Below are 24,624 nucleotides of genomic sequence, written 5' to 3' on the forward strand. Positions count from 1 at the left end.
TACCGGCTAACCTCAGTTTGAGTTATGATTTTAACCACAGGGAGATGTTGGTGCACACAATGCAAAACAAATTTGGTGATATTGTTTAATTTGTGTCCCATATTTCTAGCCATTGTGCATTTTGGCCTCCGTCCACCTCAATTAAGTTATGCCGGAAATCCGGAGTATCAAAAAACATGGAGGGAGTATGTCAAATACCGCCACCTTCTAGCAAACATGCCAAAACCACTTCAAAAAGACAAGGAGAAACTGAATGATATTGAGAAGAAATTAGTAGCATTAAGGTCAGCTAGCTCAATGAAAAGAGATGTTACTATTGCCGTTTCTGCTGAAGGATTTTATACGACAGGGATTATGACCGATATGGTACAGGTATGTCATAGTAGACTAGTCTATTGTGAATATAATAATTTTTTTACTTGATTTTAAAATACCTACACTTTAATTTATCCCGTGTTAATCCGTTGATTCCAGCGAACGATAAAAATTTTGTTTTTGTATTGGATTATTGATGATTTTTTTTTTACCCACATAACAGTATGTAAGCTGAGTCCAAAGCGAAAACAAAACAAACAATAACAATCAAAGTTATACAACACAACAAATGCAAATACAATTTTAATGCCAACTAGGCACAATTGTGCGGTTTTTGGCACAATTCAGTAATACTGGTACAATGTGGTATATTTGGACATTTATATTCAAAATATTTCTAGTACATTTTTGGCACACTTTGCCTTTATTCGGGAGGTCAAATTTTGCTTTTTAGAATTTCTCCGGTCTGGCCTTAGGGTGATGAGCAATAGAAAAAGGATTTTTTGTCGAACGCAAACTCAACACAAAAATAAATCTGTGAATTTCAAACTAACCATCACACGAGGATATAGAGCTTAAATTAGAATAAGCAAAATTGCTGCAAGCTTTATTGAATATAGAATAACCTTATATAGAAATAATATAATATATATTATATAATATATATATATATATATAATATAATAATATATATATAATATATATATAATATAATAATATATAAATAATTGTATTTATATATAGAATAACCTTATATAGAAAAACCTCTCACTAGGTTTTTTTTGGAGAGAGTTCAATAACAAAGTTCATTCAAAGTCTTGAGATGTAAATTTTCTTCTTTAATCTTGTCTAAATGTAAAATAAATTTATAGTCTTCTAACTGCAAACGAAATGTTTCAACATTTCGTTTGACTCAAGACTTGGAATGGACCTTGTTATTGAACTCTCTCCGAAATAAATCCAGTGAATGACCTTGAAGTTAATTATTTTGTTTTACATTAATATGTTAGTTTTAATTTTAATACTTTAGTATTTCTACTGATGACGATCGCTGTATATACGATGGAAATATCTAGTATCCCTCTTCTCCTTATTCCCCTTCTCCTCTCGAACAAAAATACTGGATATGGCCATTTTTAGGTCTATTCATAATTTAAAACCGCAATTTTATAAAATATTTGCTTTGGTTGTTTCAAAATTATGAAGTTTTTCGGGTAGTTTCATACTTTGTGAGTTTTGCTATGTCGAGCAGCGAAAGTAAATAAGATGGTTAGTTAGATCTGATTATGTTTTTCTTCCGTAAAAATTCAAACATTACCAATCTTTTGATGACAACTCCTGCGTTTTCTATAGCTCGTTGGTGCTTCTTGTTTTTAACTTGGATTTTTAATGATTTTTTACCCACTTTTTTTAAATTTGGTACCCGTTACTACCATAAAAGTGTATAACTGCAAATGGAGGTCTTTTTTTTTATTAAAAACTAAGTTTCCGATTTATCCTCAGACCTTGAATACATTATCCAGCAACTGTAAATGTATACATTAATTAGCCTCCCTCTTACATCTTTTTCCCCAAAGTCGCTCGGTCGAGTCATTTTGGTCAGCATAGTTGAAAGATCCAGTAGCTAACCTTTTGAGGATGACATGATCTCACAGTCCCCAGGGAAGGTGATCAAGTTGTCCACTGTTTACGTATAGTTATTATTACTGGAAAGTATAAAGATATTTTTCTAGGGGGGGGGTAGAATTTTCTATTGAGAGATTTTTGCTGGGAGGGAAGTTTCGGGGGGTGAACTTTACTCTCCAGGGTAAATTTTATACGAAGGGGGGGGGGAATTTGGCAGAAATCATATAGGTGACTAGCTTTATTTGTCTGGCTTTTTCTTTAGAGACTCCATTTTACACGAAGAGATGTTCTGGGGGAACTGTTCAGGGAAATTTTCGGTGGAGTTGGAATTTTCTGATGGGTTTTTTCATGGGAGAGATTATCCATAGGGGAGTTATTACCGGAAAAAATTCTTCGTAGAGAAATTCTTCGCGGAAGAAACTTACCATTGGGGGAAGGATTTACGGGGAAATTTTTCCACAAAGGGAGGTTTTCCGCCATGTCCTGAAAAAGGATCAGAAACTAAATAAAATCTAGTCCTTTCTTTTGAAATGAAAGTACGCTAAGGAGAATTTTCAAGGTGGAATCGTCCGCAAACAGTTCTTTGGGGTAATTTGCATTGAGGGTGGAAATATCCGGGGTAATTTCCCTATGGGGAGGGATTCCCATGGAGGATTTTTTTCGCGGGGGGATGATTTTCCAAGGAGGGGGATGTGGATTTCCCAGTATTGTTTGAAAAACGATCAGAAGTTAAATAAAAAAGCGGTGATGCTCAACTGTTAAAGTGAACAGAAATCATTCCGTATAAGAGGGCGATACCCCTTCCCCCTCTTTACGCTAAAATTTGTTCAATATCCCCCTCTTTAAGCTAAAGTTCGATCTTTTGCTCCAATTCTTAAAGAACGGCTCCCATAACACAAAGGCCGTTTCATTAGAACCAGAAGCTTTTGTATTAAAAAACTTCAGCCATTTAATCTTATTATAATTTATTTATATATAATCTTATATATAATTATTAATATAATCTTATATATAATTAATATGTAATTATTCTTAATTACTATATAATTAATCTTATCTATATATATAAAAATAAGTTGTCTGTCTATGGATCAGGTGACGTCATGTTTCTGTGTCAGCTGACGTCATGAAGTTAGTTGTCGTCATTTTTGCTATGACGGTGACGTCATTAAAGATATTTAAGACATATATGTTCACGTAGAAATCTATTAATGTTTAAGTTTAAAATGACTGATGAACTTACAATGGCAAAAGCCGATGAAGATGCTCAAAGAGTCTATGCCAAAAAACTTGCTGCTGATAGAGAAAGTCAGAAAAGAAAGCGTGCCGAGGAATCAAAAGAACAGCAAGGAAACAGGCTTGAGGCTAAAGAACGCAAAACCGCGCAGTTAGGTGAAGATCCACCTGGACAGCGAGAGTCAAAACATATCAAAGCTGAAAATGATAGCGATGATGATTGGGTTTGGGATTTTGACTCGGATAAGGTCATCAATGCCTACCAGATTCTAATTAAAAAAACAAAGGTTCGGCGATATGTATTTCATAGTGAAGCTGAAAAATAAAGAAGAAAAAGAAAACTGAAAAAAGAAAAAATGTAAAAAACTAAAAAATACTAAAAAGAAAAAACGCTCAAAGAGAAATTACAGACCGGGACACAAATGACGACCGGAACAGAGGGAATATAAATAACGACCGGGACACTCAAAGAGAAATTACAGACTGGGATACCGGGACACAAATGACGGCCGGGACACAAATGACGGCCGGGACACAGGGAATATAAATGACGAACAGGACACAGGTATTTAAGAATATCGTTCAAAGACAAATTTTTAATTGTAAGAAGACCGTTGAAAGAGAAATTTCTAATTGTAAAATGACTGAAGAACCTACAATGGCAACAGTACCACCATCGAAGTAGATAACCAGTGGGTTGTTCCATATTCCCCATTAGTGCGAAACGTCAACCCCAAGTCAAATTCGTGCATTGTTTGGCATCATTTTAACAACTTGCTCTCCATCAGCTCCTACAGAGTTATGGGAAAAATATAAGTCAAAAATGTCCGAAGATATACTCCATCGAAAACAGTTAGAGAAAACGTCAGATATGACTTTTGATTTTACATCAGAAATTTATAACTACACTTTAGTTATTATAGAAGATTTGTGCGTACGTATGGCAAACAAACCTCTTCAGGATTTGGGAATGCCTTCACCTAACCGTATCGCTGCTGTTTCGACATGTGTAGAATTGGATCGTGAAAAAAGTTACAGTACGAATGATCTATTGTCGTAGGTACAAAATAACATTTCCAAGTTAACGTCGGAACAAAAAGACATTTATGATACGATAGACTCAATTTCAGGACGTATACAACTACCTGCTGATTTCTGTAATTTAGTGACGTCCAAAAATTAATTGATTGAAAAAGTATTTCCGAATATTCTAAAAAATTATAAAAATAATAAATGGCTAAGTGAAAGAGCGATTCTCGCACCCAAAAATATAGACGTCCACGAAATCAACAATATTGTTTTGACCAAGATTCGAGACCAGGCAGTCCTTTACAAGTCAGTCGACACAGTTTTGGAACCAAATGAAGCGGTTAATTATCCATCTGAATTTTTAAATTCCATAGATCTTTCAGGGTTTCCACCACACGTGCTACAACTAAAAATAGGCGTACCAATAATACTTTTAAGAAATCAACCCACCTAAGCTTTGCAATGGCACGCGACTTGCCGTAAAAAAAAACAATGGAAAACCTAGTAGAGGCCACAATCTTGACACGGCCTTTTGAGGGTGAGGCTGTTCTTATTCCTCGCATTCCCATGATTCCAACGGATCTGCCTTTTCAATTTAAAAGATTGCAATTCCCAATTCGATTAGCATTTGCAATCACCATTAACAAAGCTCAAGGTCAATCATTAGAAAAATATGGTATAGATCTTAATACTGATTGTTTTCCCCATGGACAATTGTGCGTTGCATGTTCGAGGGTCGGTAAACCTGACAATCTATTTATATGCAGCGACAATTGGACAGCGAAAAATGTTGTATATTCGCAAGTTTTACGCAGTTAATTTGTATTGTATCTGCCTATCTATCTATCTATATAAAAACGATTTGTGTGTATGCATGTTTGTTTGTTTGTAAAAAGAGCGTTTGCATATGACGTCATTATTAGTGCATACGGCTTTGTATATGCACAGACAATGGGAAAGCCAAGAATGTTGTATATTCGCAATTTTTACGTAGTTTAACTCCTGCAGACGAAATGAATGCTTGCCTGAAAAATTCTAATTTATGGGCACACGTAAAAATATTAAAATTAACTACAAATATGCGTGTCCGATTGCAAAACGATGACTCTGGTCAAACATTTTCAGATCAATTGCTGGCAATTGGAAACGGAAAGCTCCCAGTAGTGCGAAAGCCAAAAATGTTGTATATTCGCAATTTTTACGTAGTTTGAAACACATATATAAATCTATCTATATTCACAGGTGGGACACAGGGACACAACTACAATGGCGCGTAACTAATATGGCGCGTAACGACTTACGCGCGCGGGGGGGGCTAGGGGGGGCGCGAAGCGCCCCACCAACAGCTAGTATATAATATATATATATAATCTTCTATATATATAAAAATAAGTTGTCTGTCTGTCTGTGGATGTGTGGATCAGGTGACGTCACCTGAAAAAACTGGATCAGGTGACGTCAAAACTGAAAAAACTAAAAAAAGGCAAAAACTACAAAAAAAACTAAAAACTAATAAAAAAAATAAAAAAGCTAAAAAACTAAAAAAACTAAAAAAAGGCAAAAACTACAAAAAAAACTAAAAACTAATAAAAAAGCTAAAAAACTAAAAAAACTAAAAAAAGGCAAAAACTACAAAAAAAACTAAAAACTAATAAAAAAAATAAAAAAGCTAAAAAACTAAAAAAACTAAAAAAAGGTAAAAAACTAAAAAAACTAAAAAAAACTAAAAAAAAAGGAAAAAACTGAAAAATAAGCTAAAATAAAGGTAAAAACCAATAAAAAATTAAAAAAAAAACTGAAAAAACTAAAAAAAGGCAAAACCTACAAAAAAAACTAAAAACTAATAAAAAAAGTAAAAAAGCTAAAAAACTAAAAAAACTAAAAAAACTAAAAAAAGGTAAAAAACTAAAAAAAAATAAAAAATAAAAAAAAACTAAAAAAAAGGAAAAAACTGAAAAAAACTAAAAACTAATAAAAAAAATAAAAAAGCTAAAAAACTAAAAAAACTAAAAAAAGGTAAAAAACTAAAAAAAACTACAAAAAGGAAAAAACTGAAAAATAAGCTAAAATAAAGGTAAAAACCAATAAAAAACTAAAAAAAAAACTGAAAAAAACTAAAAAAAGGCAAAAACTACAAAAAAACTAAAAACTAATAAAAAAAGTAAAAAAGCTAAAAAACTAAAAAAACTAAAAAAAGGTAAAAAACTAAAAAAAATAAAAAATAAAAAAAAACTAAAAAAAAAAGGAAAAAACTGAAAAATAAGCTAACATAAAGGTAAAAACCAATAAAAAACTAAAAAGAAAAAAAGGAAAAAACTAAAAAAAATTTTCATCTAAAAAACTAAAAAAAACTAAAAAAGGTAAAAACTAAAAGAACTAAAAAAGAAAAAAATAAATGACGACACTCAAAGAGAAAGCGACCAGGACAAAAGGAATGTTCGATTAGCAATCAACAAAGCACCAGGACACAGGGAGTATAAATGACGACCAGGACATAAGTAAAAAAAAAATTAACAAAACTAAAAAGAAGGTAAAAACTACAAAAAAACTAAAAAGAAAAAAAAACTAAAAACTAATAAAAAAAACTAAAAAATCTAAAAATCTAAATAAACTAAAAAAGAAAAAAAAGGAAAAAAATAAAGGAGAAAAACAAAACTAAAAAACGAATGTATATACAGACCGGTACACCGGGATACAAATGACGACCGGGACACAGGGAATATAAATGACGACCGGGACACAGGGACACAACTACAACGGGGACACCGGGGGAAACAGGGGGATATAAATGACGACCGGGACAAAAAAACTAAAAAGAAAAAAAAACTAAAAACTAATAAAAAAACTAAAAAATCTATAAATCTAAATAAGCTAAAAAAGAAAAAAAAAGGAAAAAAATAAAGGAGAAAAACAAAACTAAAAAACGAATGTATATACAGACCGGGATACAAATGACGACCGGGAAACAGGGAATATAAATGACGACCGGGACACAGGGACACAACTACAACGGGGACACCGGGGGAAACAGGGGGATGTAAATGACGACCGGGACACCAGGACAGGGAATGGTCGATTAGCAATCACCATCAACAAAGCTCAAGGGCAATCATTAGAATCATGAGGTATAGATCTGAATACAGATTGTTTTCCCATGGACCATTATATGTTGCATGTTCAAGAGTTGGTAAACCTGACAATCTATTTATATGCAAAGACAATGGGACAGCAAAGAATGTTGTATATTCGCAAGTTTTACGTAGTTAAAACCATATATATATATATATATATATATATGTATATATATATATATATATATATATATATATATATATATATATATATATATATATATATATATCTATATTCACAGGTGGGACATAGGGACACAACTACAATGGCGCGTAACTATTATGGCGCGTAACGACTTACGCGCGCGGGGGGGCTTGGGGGGGCGCGAAGCGCCCCCACCAACTAGGTGTTGGGGTGGCGCGAAGCGCCACCCCAACAGCTAGTTATTAATATAATCTTATATATAATTAATCTTATTATAAATTTAAAAATTAGTTTTTTAACATCGAAAACAATCGTTAACAAAGAAAACAATCTTTATTTTGAGCTATGTGTTTTTACTCTCATTACTTCATTACCGTGTTGGTGTAACCAACACGGGTACCAGCAGGGGGGCTGTCCCTCCCCCCTTGAAAATCGGGGACTATGTAATAATTATGAAGAAACCAAAAGAGAGCAGAGGAGGAGAATGATGGGAAAATCTGTGATGGCCCATGGACTGCCTGCCTGTAGGTTTTCCATATTTTATAGATTAGAGATTAAAACCCCTACGGTTGGGTTTTCTGACATGATGAGTTCAATAAAGTGATTTTCGTTAAAATTGCTTCCTTTTACGATCATCCCCGGGAAAAAACAAATAAACATGCATCAACCATCTTTCTTCTGCAAAAAAAAAATTATAAAGTGGAGCTCGAAACCTCTGCGGTAAGGTTCTCTGATATGATGGATCTAAAAAAGTGATTTTCACTATAACCACGTGCTTTTCCGAAGTGTTTCCCCTTTTTTGGAAAATCAGGGAAATTTTCTCTGATTTCTAGCTTTTGGTGGGCTACAATAAACTGAAATGAATTTCATATATTTAGAATCAAAATAAAAAGCCAATTCTGTTAATGTGTCATATTAATACGACACATTAATGTGTTAAATGTCATTAAAATTTCGTTTTTAGTTATGATAGATGTAAGGGATTCCAGATCAATGGGGAGTATTGTCCAATTATGGAAAAAGTATATTTATATGGCCATTATACAATCAAAACCTGGTTTATATTCAGGCAGGTGGAGTTTTGAGTATGGGCCTTTACAAATGTGAAGATCTTGGCAAAACCCTACTGTAGGTTTTTTTAGATCTTAGAAATCTTTTGATCTAGGGCAGATAACTGAAGCTTCCAGGAATGAAATCAGAGCGTAAGATATTCCCTTAGAAGGTATTTTTAGGATACTTTCTCTACTCCTTCTGTAGCCATATTCTAGGGTTTGGAAAATTGCATAAAGACAAGTCTACACCTGTTACAATCTTGGGAAACAATAAATCTCTCCGTAATCTCGGTTTGAGAGTGATTTTGTTTTACTCTGTGCTTTGAACGAAATGAATTAAGACTAAATGCATAATAATTAGATATATTATAGGCTAAATAGATTAATCCCTTCGCCAAGAACCTTACCCGTTTAACATTTGCTGAGTTTTGTTTATGCAAAGTTAGTTACTCTTTTTATTTCTAATTTTTCCTTATCTATCTAAAAATCAATTATTCCCAAGAAAATGGATCCTGAAATATATTCCCGTGCTCTCCACTTACTCCTGCCATTCTGGTCTCTCGGTACCTGAAAAAATTTTCGGCAGGCGCCCTTGGTAACAAAGATCACGAAAAAAAAAATTAAAATAGACTGACACTTTAATGTACATGCTGATATTCATTCATGAAAGTCTTAATAATTTTCGATTCGATAAAGTTATAAAATAGAAAACGTTTAAAATGCATTTTGTTTTCAGTAATGTGCAAGTTATTTTCTGGTCTTTAAAAGGCAAAAAGGTAGTTAGCCCTGCTTCTCTTTGTGGTAGTTTCTACTCGTTTCGAGTTTGATTTGTGTATTTATTGTTATTTTTGTTCGTTCTGAGTATTAATATATCAAATGATAGTAATTTATGGTAGTTTTACGTTTGAAAAATTATTTCATTTTAGTTCTGCTCATCTTTAGTTTAATGTATCTCTTAACTTGTCTTTAAAAAACTTGTTGTGTGGAATGCTTATTTAAATTAAGTTATGCAGAGAGTAAATAGTTTGTTTGAAACTTATAAATTTAGCAGAGCTTTCTAGTTGCTCATGTACAATATGAGATCCTAAATAACTCTAGAAAGGGTTAACCCTTTCAGGATTTACATATTTATAAAAATTTTCGTAAATGATTTTTTTTTGCTTTGACTTTTGTCTCTGCCTATCAAGGTTCTAGATTTCTTGTAAACTTTCCTTCTCTATTAAAGAATAAACGGAAGCTCTTTTTTGAATATGTTTAAAGAAAGTTTTATTTCTATCCCTCTGAAACATCCTTATATAGCATTTGAGAGGTTTTGATTGCTTTGCAAACTTTTTCTGAATCCAAAACAGATTATTATGTCGTTTCTAAATCTGAGGGCCAATAAATTTTAATATTTACAGCCAAGTCAAAATATTTTTTGTTAGTTATGCAGAAAAACTAGCTTTGAGGATTTGAATGCAAAAGAATCTACAGGAATTTCTCTGTAATCTTTGAGTAATTAGTACTGATGCGGCTTCGATCTCGTAAATAGCAGAGAAAAAAGCGTAAGGTGCTGAAACGATTCTGGTCACAATAACTGTCAATCTCTCTTACTGTTTCCAAAGGAGCCCGGTACGTCTTTTTTCGAAAAATGTGTCAGATACGGCTTCTCTGGTACAGCTCTATAAAAAACAAAAATATTTATTAGGGATAGAAAACATCATGGATTAAAGACCCATCTTATATCATTTTTCTTTCTAGCATGCTTTATTATTACCAGTACTGATCGGACACTTTAGAATTCATCGATCTTTGGGGTATTTAGAAGATTCTATCGGCTATAAATTCAAAACTAGGGCTTTGCTACAATTGGCCTTGACGCATCCATCATACAGAGAAAACTATGGAACTAATCCAGATCACGCTAGGAATTCACTTACCAACTGTGGTATAAGACAACCACAGTATGGAGATAGAAAAATTCATTACCAGAACATGAGGAAAAGAGGTAAGTCGGCAATGCTGCGCACTTATTTTCCAGATTTTTTATTGGAATATAGAGAATGGGTGCGAAAAACGAGCTTGATTTTCTTATGACGGTATCAGAGATAATTTTCTGATATCCATATTTAGCTGTTGTTGAACATGAAAATATATGCAAGTAAGTTTGCATTTGAAGTATGTTCCTTATATTAGCCCTTATGTTCCTTTTAACCAGTCGTTATCTTCCTTATATTAGACTGCATGTACCAAATAGAAGCCTATCATTCACATAATTGATGCTACGTTATGAGGACAGAGAGATGGAAATACATGATGGGAGTGACGCATATATGGAGCAAAGGGAAAGAATCTGATAAATTACGAGGGTACCTGCAATAAACAGTTAAATAGAAGGGACAAGTAAAGTCAATAAATAGTTGCACTTTTAAAAATATTTTAGCGTAACGTCCACGAGAAAAACTAGAAACAATTCTAGAAAACTAGAATATTCTAGAACTAGAAAATTTTCTAGAATATACTAGAAAAAGTAGAATTGACTAAAAATTTAGAAATCAGGATTGACATAACAAAAATGCTTTAAGGTTATGGGTATTTTCGAAGATCACGCTGCCTTCTCCGCCAAAATATCATTTGTAAACGAAATGGAACTTTCTGTAAAGATAAATAGAGAAGTGAATAAAATATAGGTTAAAATGATAGAATAGGAGCTAAAATCGTAGACTGTTTTCTGTTTTTATCGACAAAATAGAACAGAAAGTGAAAAAACAGAATAAAAGTAGTAATTACCATCAATGAGATCTAAATGGCCCATTTGGACCATTAGGAATGTATACTCTGTTCTCTTGACTGAATCAGAGTATTTGCATCATCTCTTAAGTCTTCTGTTGTATTTTCAGTAAATTTATTTATATTCATAGAATTTAGCTAGGAAGAAAGTGAATGCATCACTTGTTGCCTTCTTATACTCTTTCCAAATTAAATAATTGCTTTTGCAAAAAATCCCATTTGGAACCCTTAATGGGTCCTCGAAAGGTAACGTATTACCTTGTCTCTAGTTTTTAGACTATGATGTAAAATTAGGGTTTAAATTAGCCCAGAGTTTAATTAGGGTGAAGATGAGGGCTGTAAGTTTCCTGTTTAGGGTTTTCAACAATATTGATTCCAAATTTGTGCCTGCTGATTTTCTGTAAAGCCTTTTTGAGGGGTTTCAGGCTCTTTTAAAAAATTCCTGGAAATTGTGCTTACGAAATAACAGTTTACTGTTAATACTAATGGGAATAATAATTACCATTCCTGAATTAGCTATAAATGGTGTTTTTTCTCACCTCACAGTTTTGATTAGAAATACATTTTTAAACTTTTGGTTACTATAAACTGTTTTTAGCTCCATTAAGGGCTCCAAATGGTATTTGCCCCAGGAGCAATTATTGAATTTGGAAACAGCATAATAAAGGTATCAGGTAATATTCACTTTCTTCATAGCTAAATTATGTAAACATTTATAAATTTACCGTGTTTTCCCTCGACTTGATACCATTTTGAAGTCGTAAACTTGTAACTTGGTATATCCTTATCTTCCCTTTTTAGTCATAAAATGATACAAAATGAACAACATTTTTAGTCTAAGTGATAAAAATGAACAACATTTGAAAGGATATCTGATAAAAAGTACTATGACTTGGTCATAGTATAGTCACATTAGTAGATAAATCAAAAATACGCATGACTACAGCGCCAATAATATATCCTGTTTGTAATTTTCTGAGTTGAATATTATTCAATTATCAAGCATAATATTTATGATTTGACCAATCCTAGTAAAGGTTTAAACATAATTTTTGAAATTAGGAAAGATGGACGCCTAGAACAATAGTTTTTTTTATCTATAAGATGAGTCTGGCAAAAGATGGAAAGACATAGTATTGGCAGCAGTTGGGATTTATTATTTGACCAATCCTAGTAAAGGTTTAAACATAATTTTCAAAATTAGGAAAGATGGACGCCAAGAACAATAGTATTCCTATCTGTCAGATGATTCTGGCAAAAGATAGAAAGACATAGTATTGGCAGCAGTTGGGAAGAAATGAGTATTGATACAAGCCTTTTCATACCAAACTCTTGTCATTTCAATTTTCCCACTTCTATGATTCAAGCTTGGCGTTAAAATCAATAAAAAACACGCATCATTCAAAAGTTTTGTCTTTCATTTACAGGTCTGACTATGTATTGGCTTGGCTATTTTACTCAGCAACACCAATGGCAACTTTTCGTTTGATTCAGAATTATTTTCAAGAATTAGGTTTTTCATACAGGCTAATACCTCACTACTTGAGTAGTATATCACAGTCAGCGCAATAGCGCTGCCCAAGTAAAGAACAATGTGGGCACAATGTGTTGATTTTTTTTTTTAGACCAGGGCACTTTGTATCGAAGGAGTTGTCGTAGAAACTTCGAAAATGGCTCATTCGATTGGAAATTCAAAGGGCGAGTGCCATTTTTAGTAGTCGCAAGTGATCGGAGGGTAACTAACCCTCTCCCACGCCCATCACTTCCCCAAACGCATCCAATCAAAATTTTGAGATGACCATTTCTGGAAATTATAACAGGTCTAACTATCTAGGTATTTCTGGAAATAACAGGTCTGGAAATTATGTATTTGAGGATGATAACCCTTCCCCCCCAAAGCCCTTAGGGCAAGGGTTGTAAGTTATGCCCTGAGGGCATATACGGTATTTATAGAAAGGATGATCGTATAAACTTTGGAGGGGTTTATTGGATTGGTAATCAGAAGTCCTAGTGCCCTTTTTAAGATTCAGAGGGATCGGAGGGTGGATACCTCTCCACCCACACCTCATATTTTCTCGCAATACATCTGATAGAAATTTTGAGATGGCCATTTGTTGTCTTAATAATTTCGAGAAGAGCTCATTTGATTAGAACACCTTTCATAAATAATAATTTGTCAAAACCTTAAGGAACAAATATCAGTATATGTCTATTAAACTGACAATCCATGGTCGATTTTTTGGTTATTGTTTTTTTTTTTTCAATAAAGCTCAAATTTGTTCTGCGCAAAGTATGTATATATTTATTTTACATACTGTGTAAAATAATGCTTCGGTTTCCTTAATTCATTTTTCTTTTAGGTATAAACACACTCATCCACATAATGGCTCGCTTCGGAAAGCATGAAGCGACTGAATCACGAGTGACTCATAACGAAAGGCTGGAATTTTTGGGTGATGCAGTTGTTGAATTCGTCTCTTCTATTCATCTTTTTTTTATGTTTCCTGACGTCGAAGAAGGAGGACTAGCTACGTACAGGTAGGCCAGATGTAAAGAAAAAAGTAAGAACTGCCGCAAGGTTAGACATGCCTGAAGTAGTCTAATTCATAATAAATAAAAAACCGGAGGGGTAACAAGGTATTCACAGTGCTTTAATTATTCTGAAGATGAATTCACCCTAAATTCTAGAATAAAGTAAAATTTGAAGAAAAACAGTACTTGGTTAAGTTGGATAAAAAGCTGGCGGTGCCACTATTCCATTCCACCTTGATCAGACAGACGAATAAAATTCTCTGTTTGGTTTGGCTCTCCTTTGTATTGGAAAACTTGCCGTCACTATAGCTGCCAGATATTTGACTTTTAGTTCAATATTTAGTTGGCAGTGCCAACCTATAGTTTTGGCAAGAAATAAAAATTTTCCATAAATTGATAATCTCTTAATATTTCATTTCAATAATTTTGACTTTAAAATATCAATTTTGGTCAATTTGAAAGACTGCTTCCAAAAATATATACTGAAAAATGATTGAATTTCTTTGCACAGAGATAAACGGTTGTATTCATTTCCTATATCTCTTAGAAAGTGAGCTAATGGGCAATGTTTAAGGTTAGGTTCAAAGAATGTGAGAAATTAATAAGAGTTTGATCTGTTCTATGAAAAGTAAAGAAGGAAAAACGCCATCTAATGTTACCTAGTCAAATTGCCAAGTTGTCTATCCGTTTTTATGGAACTTGGTATTTACCAAGTGACATATAGCGATCGCAAATTCTGTCGCTCTGTCTGTCGGTCTGTATGTCCCGGTTTTGCTAGTTTAGGCACTTCCAGTTAAGCTAGGACGATGAAATTTGGCAGGCGTATCAGGGACCAGACCAGATTAAATTATAAATAGTTGTTTTCCTGATTCGACCATCTGGGATGGTGTGGGGGGACGGTTAATTCGCAAAAATTAGTAAAAATTAGGTATTTTTAACTTACGAACGGGTGGTCAGATCTTAACGAAATTTTATATTTAGAAGGATATCGTGTCTCAGTGCTCTTATTTTAAATCCCGACTTGATCCGGTGACATTGAGGGGATTTGGAGGGGGAAACCTGAAATCTTGGAAAACGCTTAGAGTGGCGGGATCGGAATGAAACTTGGTGTGAAAAATAAGCACAAGTCTTAGATACGTGATTGACATAACCAGAACTGATCGAGTTGGGGTTGGGGGGGGGGGGGGGGGTTAAGTCTTAAAAATTAGAAAAAATTCGGTATTTTTAACTTATGAAGGAAAGATCGGATCTTAATGAAATTCGATATTTAGAAGGATCTCATAACTCAGATCTCTTATTTTAAATCCCGACTGGATCCAGTGTTATTTGGGGGGGGGTTAGGGGAACCAGAAATCGTGGAAAACACTTAGAGTGGAGAGACCGGGATGAAACTTGGTGGGAAGAATAAGAACAAGTCCTAGATACGTGATTGACATAACCGTACCGGATCTGCTCTTTTTGAGAGATTTGGGGGGGGGGGGCTAATTGGGTAATATTAGAAAAAATGAGGTATTTTTTAACTTACAAACGGGTGATTGGATCCTAATGAAATTTGATATTTAGAAGGACCTCGTGTCTTAGAGCTCTTATTTTAAATCTTGACCGGTTCCAGTGAAATTGGTTGGAGTTGGATGAGGAAACCGGAAAACGCTTAGAGCGGAGATATTGTGATGATATTTGGCGGGAAGAATAAGAACAAGTCCTAAGTACAAGATTGACATAATCAGACCAGATTGGCTCTCTTTGGGAAATTTGGAAGTGGGGGGGGGGGGAGTAATTCGGAAAAATTAAAAAAATGAGGTATTTTCAACTTACGAACGGGTGAGCTCTTATTTGAAATCCCGACCAGATTCGGTGACATTGGGGGAAGTTGAAAGGGGAATCCGGAAATCTAGGAAAACGTGAAACTGAGGTATCTTTATTTTACGAATGGGTGATTGGATTTTAATGAAACTTGACATATAGATCCTATATAAAGATCCTATGTCTCAGATGCTCCATTTTCAATTCGAATTGGATCCGGGGACATTGGGGGTTGGAAGGGGGGAACAGAAATCTTGGAAAACGCTTAGAGTGGAGACATCGGGATGAAACTTAGTGGGTAGAATAAGCGAATGTAGCACATACGTGATTGACGTAACTAAACTGGATCCCCTCTCTTTGGGGGAGTTAGGGGGGTCCAGTGTTTTGGCCAGTTTAGTGCTTCTGTAGGTGCTAGGACGATGGATATTGGTATGTGTGTCAGGAACCTGCACAAACTGTACTTGATAAAGTCGTTTTTCCCGATTCAACCATTTGGGGGGTTGAAGGGAGAGGAAAAATTAGAAAAAATGAAGGATTTTTAACTTACGAGGGGGTGATCGGATCTTAAGGAATTTTAATATTTAGAAATACCTTGTGTCTCACAGCTTTTATTTTAAATCCCGACCGCATTAAGCCTCTGATTTTCCTTTTGGACCAATCTATTGATTCTGAGAGTTTTGCTAGAACTCACGCCATATGAGCTCTTGGCTCTTCTGATCTCGTGACAAGTGCCATATGAGCTCTTAGCTCTTGTTAGTATTTACTCTGTACAACCAGTAATACACTGTTGCTTTCCAAGCTTTTGTAATTAGACTTTTTTTTCATTCGGTTGACATTCCTGTGGGTCCAGTAGTTTTAATTTAAATTATCGTTAAAGCGTAAAGGTGTATTTCTGTTCATTTTCTCCATTTTCTTTGGTTATGGGAATGAATGTATTCTTGGAAATAACGAAAACGTGCAAACAAAAGAATAATCTGTATATACTGCATTTTGAAAACGTTTATGCTGGCTTTACGTTTGTAATGCAAGTATAATGGTGCTTTGCATTCGTGATAGTGCTTTTTACAGTTTTAAAGAACAGTACAATTTGAAAAACTCCTAGTTTGATTTATTTGTAATTTTAAACAGAAAAAGAAATGGTTTTCGTACTCCAGAGGGTTTTTCTATCCTCCCCGAGGGACCCCTGGTTCAAATAATTGCTGATGCTATCTTTTATTTGCAGAGCAGCAATAGTTCAAAATCAGCATTTGGCAGTGTTGGCCAGGAAAATGGCACTAGATCATTTTATGCTCTATGCTCACGGTTCAGATTTGTGCCATGATTTGGAACTTCGGCATGCAATGGCAAATTGTTTTGAAGCGCTTATGGGTGCTCTTTTTCTAGACGGTGGCTGGGAGGTTTGTTATCTTTCGTCTATTTTGTATCGTAGCCAAAACAAAAAGGCGTATCTCATATTTTATAATTTACAAGAGACATTTTGCTTATTTTTTTGCAGGAAAGTTTTTTTTTCTAAAACTCAAATTAGGAACTCAACGGAAACCTAAACATCATAGTGTCTAGATCAGAGTTGGGTAAGCCACGAGTTATATATAGCCCCTCTTGAACATTTTTGCAGCCCGCAAGGTTCATTGTATTTTTCTCAATATGTAAATTTAGAGGAAAATTATGACTAAAAAATGCAGTATTTATACGTCCATCCATGTATAATTAACTGTCGAAATCCTGAAAAAAATTAATTGAACACCTTCTTGAAACCACAGAATCCAAAATAGATTTTTAAAACACTTATTTCGCCAAAACAGAAAATCCACAGTTTGAGAAGTCCGTCGCGAATTTGCGCAATAATCCGTATAAATCCGGCACAATTTGGCAAAAATTGTTCTAGTACTATTGGTACAATTTGCACATGCAAAAGTTTTTTTTTCTTTTTTCAGTTGAAACTAGTATTAACTTGACCAAAACAACTCAAAATTAACATGCTAACTCCAATAACGCTATGCAAATACCCGAATTGAGGCCAATTTGTAAAAGCTAAGTCAAAGAATGGAGAAACAAATACTGCACTAGGAAAACTAATATTTATATGATTTAATTTTATGTTTGATTCATATACTTATGTTGAATTTTTATCGTTAAATATTTCTTTGCAGTCTGCGTCTAGCATCAAATTATTATCTGTTTTATGTTTACGTGTAAGAATAATACACAACGGCAATATACACAACGGCAATAACTAATTACGTTTCAATTTTTCACTCCAAATAATGTCTATAGGGGTTTAGTTCCATGGCAACGTATTTCTCACATGCGACCCGTGGAGCTATGACCTATTTCCAAAAGGTTCCTCAAAATCAGTTTGGTTAATACCCCTGGTCTAGATGAACCATTTGACTTTGATTTGGTGTACCGCACACAAAGTTCTTAGGTTGCCATTTGAAATAAACATTTTTATCCAATTTCAGTCGGTTGCCCCTACCTCTTATGAAATAACAGGATTTAAACGCGAACGTCGCTGGAAATACATTTAAGGACAAAGACCCCTTAGAGAGATCTTTCTTACTTTTCAAATTGTATTGTGTAAAGTTTTGAAATACAGATTTCGTTTGGAGAACGACTTTGTTTTAATTTTTATTTTTAAATTTCCAAATTCTTGATCTTGTTTGAGACAGAATAGCCGGGGAAGGATTGATGGGAGGTGGGGGTGGTTAAACATTCTTTCTTTTTGTAAGTTATAAATAGTATTGTTCACAAATGGTAATCAAACCACATTTTAAATCTAGAGTGGCAAGTTGTGGCATCACTTTTTTTCTTAATAGAATATAGGAACTGGGAAACTGGTGCTAAGGGTGCTTGTTGCTGCAGAAAATGGAGATGGTAAAAGATGCAAAAATGGTAAATGGTAAATGGTAAAAGATGGTAAATGGATGCAGAAGATGGTAAAAAATCGGCGGATAAATGTATTTTAAATCCAATGATTAGCCGATAATAGTGACAAAGTTTAAGGCTAGTAGAACTTGTTGTCTAAAGTTCTGTATATTGAGTTCTGAGTTCTCCAAGGGAAACCTGAATAAAAAAAATATCTACTAGCTAGAAATTCTCTAACATAATTTTTGAACATAACATACGAGAGGAAACTTCGTACGAACTATGGGAGTGTGTTCCAGATCCTGTTGCAAGCTGTCAGAGAGTTGAAGTCAGACCTCACTGACGGAGTGTGAAAAACCAGTAAATTGTTGAAAGTGCGGATATGATAAGTCGATTGATCAGAAATAAAAGATATATTATTACATAGGACAGCAGGAAGATGGCCGTGCAACTGTAAAAAATGAAAGAAGAACAAGAAAGAAAATACAGAGATTTCAAATAAAGCAAGGGTTTAAGTGAAGATCGGTTAGTTTCCTGAATAAGAGTCTTTGCTTTATCACAAAGTTTTGAAAGTAGCTTCAGAGACGAGGGAAAAGTTGTCATCCATATAATAGAACAATATGAAACATAAGACTGAGCTAGGCTGGAGAACAAGATTCTAAGAATCGACCATTGGAAACTATAATACAAAAATAGTTCAGCAAAACCTTGAACAATTCTTCTCTTTACTTGAAGTTATTGAAATATAGCTGTGAAAATTACAATATTGATATCATATCGTAACATAATCAAATCTGCGCATTTTAGGTTGGAGAAGTCCTATAAACAGGCAAGACAGGGCGATGACACCTTCTTTGTTATAAACCCTAAATAATTGCTATTTGGACGTAAAATAATGAATATTCTAGGTCAGGATTGCTTACTTTGTACGTATTTGCAGCGAGGAACATATTCTATCAGCTCTCCCTGGCACTAAGAGGTTGACAAACTTTCTTGTCACGAGGATCTGTCTCCAGTCAAGGGAGTAACCACGTCGGGTTGGGCTTTCTGGCTTCATGAAATGATGTCCCTTGTTTGTATGCCATATTCGGGCTAGAAGCCCCGCACTTCAAAAAAATAACTTATTTAAATATATAATTTCTTTGACGACTAGAGTTCTAAAAAAAGATTCTTAATTTTTAATATTTGTTTTTTTTATGTTTTGAAGAGGTTGGGGACCAGGGGTTTGAGCTGATGCCATATTAAACATCCATTGGCGAATGTATAGTTTTTATTTGCTAGGTTTTTTTTAACGATTTGTTAATGATGTTATTAATTTTATTTCCTAATGGTGTTCTTTAGGTGGCTGATAGGGTGTTTGCCAAGGTTTTCCATATGGATGACCCACGTCTTTACTCAGTTTGGACAAACCTTCTGCCGCACCCTCTTCAAGAACAAGAGCCACAGGGTGACAGGCATTTGATTAGCTCCTATCCAGTTCTGCAGAGGCTCGTGCAATTTGAAGAAGCCACTGGTATTCGGTTTAAGCATATTAGGTTATTAGCCAGAGCCTTCACAGACCGGAGTATTGGTAAGCTAGGCGCTTTTCATTAAATCAATGTTAAACACTGTATCTGCTACTACTGATGCGGTTTTAAATCACAGATTCTCTACTCTAGATAAAAATAAGCTTCCTCACCTGGAGTCTGTAGTAGAGTCTAGTCTGCTAATCTTTTCTTATTCTTATCCACTTTGACTTCTCTTTTAACTGTATACTATATTTAATCCTCGTTTTTCTGTCATTTCTCTTTCATGAAAATAAAGGTAGACAAGGAATAGTGAAGGATCGTTTTGAAAAGTTTTGCTGCAACAATTGCTTAAATTCCCAATATCTAGACAGGTAATAATGCTGCAATAGAATTCTGAAAATTATAGTGATAAAGGTAATTGTGCTCAAGTTAATACTAGATTTTTTAGTTTAAATAATCTCGAAAATGAAATGGCTCTGCGCTCTGTTGGTCTTGGTGGCTCTTTGACTGGTTCTTCTAGTTGGTGCTTTGTATTGCCATGGGTTGTTGGCATCTCTAGAAGTACTTGGGCTCCTATCCTGAGATTGTTTGATTTGAAAATCGTGAAATTTCACTGACTACAACGCACATTAATGCTAAGCTCAGGCATGTTAGATTTTGACATAAACCTTCAAGTGGTGTGCTAATGTTTTCAACTTATATTTTTTAAATAACTTCGAAGCCCACACTGTCTTTCCGTAACGAAAATATAATGGTTCAAAAGAGGGACGAAACATTTTAATTGACAGTGAAACAGATAAAAAAAATTTAACTGGATATTTCGGCCACAATACATATACAGTGTCCATCATCAGCAGTAAAACTAAAAGACATGGGTATCAATTTTGTTTTGTTTTTATTAATATCTTTTAGTTTTACTGCTGATGATAGACACTCTATATATGTCCGAAATATCCAGTTAAAATTTTTATATTTATTTCACTGTCAATTAAAAGGTTTCATCCCTATTTTGAACTGTTATATTTAATAATTTTTTTCCCTGATATCCTATAAAGAAGTTCTATAGGATATCTTGTAAGAAAACTTGAGAGTCTTTAGAGCCTTCCAGTTCAGAAAAGCATTCTAGGAATTCTTGAAGAAAAAAAATCAATTTGAAAAGATTGGCAAAATCCTCTTAGGAATTTGGCAAAATGTGGTGTTCCAAACTTAGCATAGCATAACACAAAATTTAGCCCGTTACATGATCTTAGTTTAGGGTGTAGTAGTAGCAGACAGGTTTAATAGCAAAAACTTGGCAGCTATCCAGGATTTGTGTTTCTTTACAACATATTCTAAATCAAACTACACGTATAAATATAAATCAAACTATAAACATTAACTCTTACTGTATATATCGACGAAAACCGGGACGAAAGAATTATCATGTCGGTTTGTTCTTGCTTTAACGGGAACTAACGTATCTTTCTTTCCTCTTCTTAATGGTACCGTCTTGCTTTCTAGTTCTTGGGTGCATCATCTTGAATAATTTCACGGGACTAGGACATACAAATACGAGGAGTTTGTGAAAATGAAGCTGTATAGTTATTAAAAAGAAAAGACACTTTAGAACTTATCACATTTATTAATTAAACTTTAAAAGATAAAAGTTGGAATTTTTGTATATAGAGTAATAAACTTTATCATACTGAAGTTCCAGCCAATATTCATCATGGGCAGCTTTTGTTCAGACAGTTGAGCTAGTACACACTGTGATTGCACTAGTCCTGTAAACAGGAGGAGGAATTCTCTCGCCAAAATATCGGAAAATTTACAATTAACTCAGGAATTTTTATGGCACTTGGTATCTACCAAGTGACATATAGCGATCGCAAATTATCGGTCAGTCGGTCTGTCTGCTAGGACAATGAAATTTGGTAGGTGTATCGGGAACCAGACCAGATTAAATTAGAAATTGTCGTTTCCTCGATTCGACCATCTGGGGGGGGGGGGAGTGGTGGGACGGTTAAATCAGAAAAATTAGAGAAAATGAGGTATTTTTAACTTACGAACGGGGGATCGGATCTTAATGAAATTCGATATTTAGAAGGATATCGTGTCTCAGACCTCTAATTTTAAATCCCGACTGGATCTGTTGACATTGGGGGCATTTTTGGGGGAACCTCAAATCTTGGAAAACGCTTAGAGTGGAGGGTTCTGGATGAAACTTGGTGGGAAACATAAGCAGAAGTCCTAGATACGTGATTGACATAACCGGAACGGGTCCGCTCTCTTTGGGGGAGTTGGGGGGGGGGGGGTAATTCTGAAAAATTAGAAAAAATGAGGTATTTTTAACTAACGAAGGAGTGATCGGATCTTATGCGTGATTATAATAAATAGAAAAGGAACCAGAGCTCATGCTTGACACTATAACTTTAACTTTTAAAAGGCATTTTCCGTTTAAAGCTAATGTTTTCTTTTTTTCGAAAACCCACGCTATGTGCAGTATTTTGGAAATAAATAAGCCAAATGCTTTTGCTAAGTATTGTGTCCTCGTTGTCAAATTTCTCATAGGTAAAGTCACAGTCCTAAATGGGCTTGATGTTCTTTTCTTGGCTAAGTGGATAATAGTTCTTAGAAACTAGAACGTTTTAAAGCTTGAGATCAAATTTCAACTCTGCGTCATTGGCCAAGATCAGTTAATTATTATATGTGTTATTCAAAATCTACATAGTATTCAGTCCTTCTTTAAAAATTTAAGCTTATATAAGTGTTTACACAGATTTTAAGGGCATACACTCTTTCTGAGGTTAGGAAAAAGAGAAAATTCACAAGATAGAGAAGCAGAAAGTTTCTGATGGCTTCTGTATCTTAACTGCGGGATATAATGCTGGTTCTTTGCCCATTTTCGTTACTAAGTTATATGCAACTGTTTGAATTTGGCTTGAACGAATAAACAGATGACTTCGACGGAATCTGCCCCCCTTTGGGAGAACATTTTCGGTAGACGTCTACCCAGAATCGTGTTTTGTTCTGGCAAATTGTGGCAAACAAACAGTTGCTTCAGATGCTGTTTCTTTGGTGCTTCTACATTAAGATAGCTTGTTGCTAAAGTCTCCCAAGCAAGTATCAATTTTATGCTTAGTCTTCTAGATAGTTTCTCGCACACATGGGTGTATCCATGGAATTAACTGTCTCTCAGAGAAGAAAAAACGAAGCATCGTAAAATAAAAGTAAGAAGTAGAACATTTCTTCAATAATTGGTATAAAGAAGATTCTAAGACAGTTTGTACACCTCCCTTCCCCTAAGAGAGACTTTGACTGTTTTATATCCCCCTACCCTAATCGAAATCACGGGTATCTCCATAATAACTGTGTTGTTCAGAATATTTTGTTCGTACTTTCTGGCTGTTGTTAGCTCCAGGTTTGTAGGAATGATGAAATCCTGTCAGGTTCAGTATGATGATCAATGGCAAGGATTCAATGCTAGTTAAACACTAAAATGCCTCCTGGCCCTTTCCGTCGGTTATTGCAAGAAAAAAAATTTGATCGTGCTATTGTACAATTCCTAAAAAGAAAAAGTCTCTCCCCAAATTATATTCTGTTTTATAGACCACTCGGTTCTGTTTCTTTCCAGACTTTACCCCATTTTTCTTTCTTTAAATGCAAGTTCAGTTCGTTCATAGTACTTCTGGTTTTCCAGTGTTTTACTATACAGTATTGAATAGCATATAGTTTATATATATTAAACTCTATAGTAGATATATATACTATACTGTAGAGTTTTACACTGTATTTTATCGTTTTTTAAAGTTCTATATTACTAAAATTGAGACCTCGTATCTGTTTACGGACTCCAGACATTTGTTTAAACCTACTGAACTCGGTGGTAAACTACCCCATCTCCGCATAAACATATCTACTCGCCCATAGTGTCCTTTAATGTTTGATTTTTCTTCCTTTTTTTTAGTGTTCTATTTCTTTTATTGTTACTCCACTTTCATTTTTGTTGCGGGTCGAAAATAAATATCTATATATTTCTAGGTATTAATAACTTAACTCTGGGGTCGAATCAGCGAATGGAGTTCTTGGGAGATACCGTCCTCCAGCTCATTGCATCAGAATATCTTTATAAGCATTTTCCTGATCATCACGAAGGCCATTTGTCATTACTTCGTAGTTCGTTGGTAAATAATCGGACCCAAGCAGTTGTCTGTGATGATCTGGGAATGACAAAATATGCGCAATACAAAATTCCAAAAACTGAGGTGAAAGTCAAAGATAAAGCTGATTTACTTGAGTCCTTTCTGGGTGCCATTTATGTTGACCAGGTAAGGTTGCAGCTTTCTGCGTTTTGTAGGTCATATTGATTTAAGTATCATAATCAAATAATGAGATTATCATCTAACAGTAAAGCAGCTACAGTAGTCCACAGCATTGGATCTGCATGTTTTGGTTAGTCTTGGTAAGCAGATAGTTATATGGTTGTTCACATGGAGATGATTAGATTAGTGAATTCGATCTTTTGAAGCTATCTGCAAGACATACAATCTTAGTCCATCAGTCACAAACGACAACATCCTCTATAGAGCAGCAGCCTTATTTAAACCTTAGTTCAATTTCCAAAAGCCTGTGAA

The 24,624-nt window shown here is 34.5% G+C and overlaps 1 protein-coding gene and 1 long non-coding RNA gene across 3 annotated transcripts in view; both read left to right on the forward strand.

Annotated features, from left to right (window-relative positions):
* The window catches only part of LOC136037609 (uncharacterized), a 99,423-nt gene that overhangs the window by 29,641 nt on the left and 45,158 nt on the right, over positions 1–24,624 (forward strand). The window lies entirely within an intron of this gene.
* Positions 1–24,624, forward strand: part of LOC136037924 (ribonuclease 3-like) — a 59,983-nt gene that overhangs the window by 21,989 nt on the left and 13,370 nt on the right. For both annotated transcript variants that reach the window (XM_065720783.1, XM_065720784.1), the window contains exons 5-10: positions 110–372; positions 10,275–10,521; positions 13,664–13,841; positions 16,861–17,035; positions 19,845–20,073; positions 24,032–24,318. In XM_065720783.1, the coding sequence (XP_065576855.1) occupies positions 110–372; positions 10,275–10,521; positions 13,664–13,841; positions 16,861–17,035; positions 19,845–20,073; positions 24,032–24,318 (1,379 nt within the window). The remainder of the gene's footprint in view (positions 1–109; positions 373–10,274; positions 10,522–13,663; positions 13,842–16,860; positions 17,036–19,844; positions 20,074–24,031; positions 24,319–24,624) is intronic.

This window comes from Artemia franciscana, chromosome 17 (assembly GCF_032884065.1).
Source record: "Artemia franciscana chromosome 17, ASM3288406v1, whole genome shotgun sequence".
Taxonomy (NCBI): Eukaryota; Metazoa; Arthropoda; class Branchiopoda; order Anostraca; family Artemiidae; genus Artemia; species Artemia franciscana.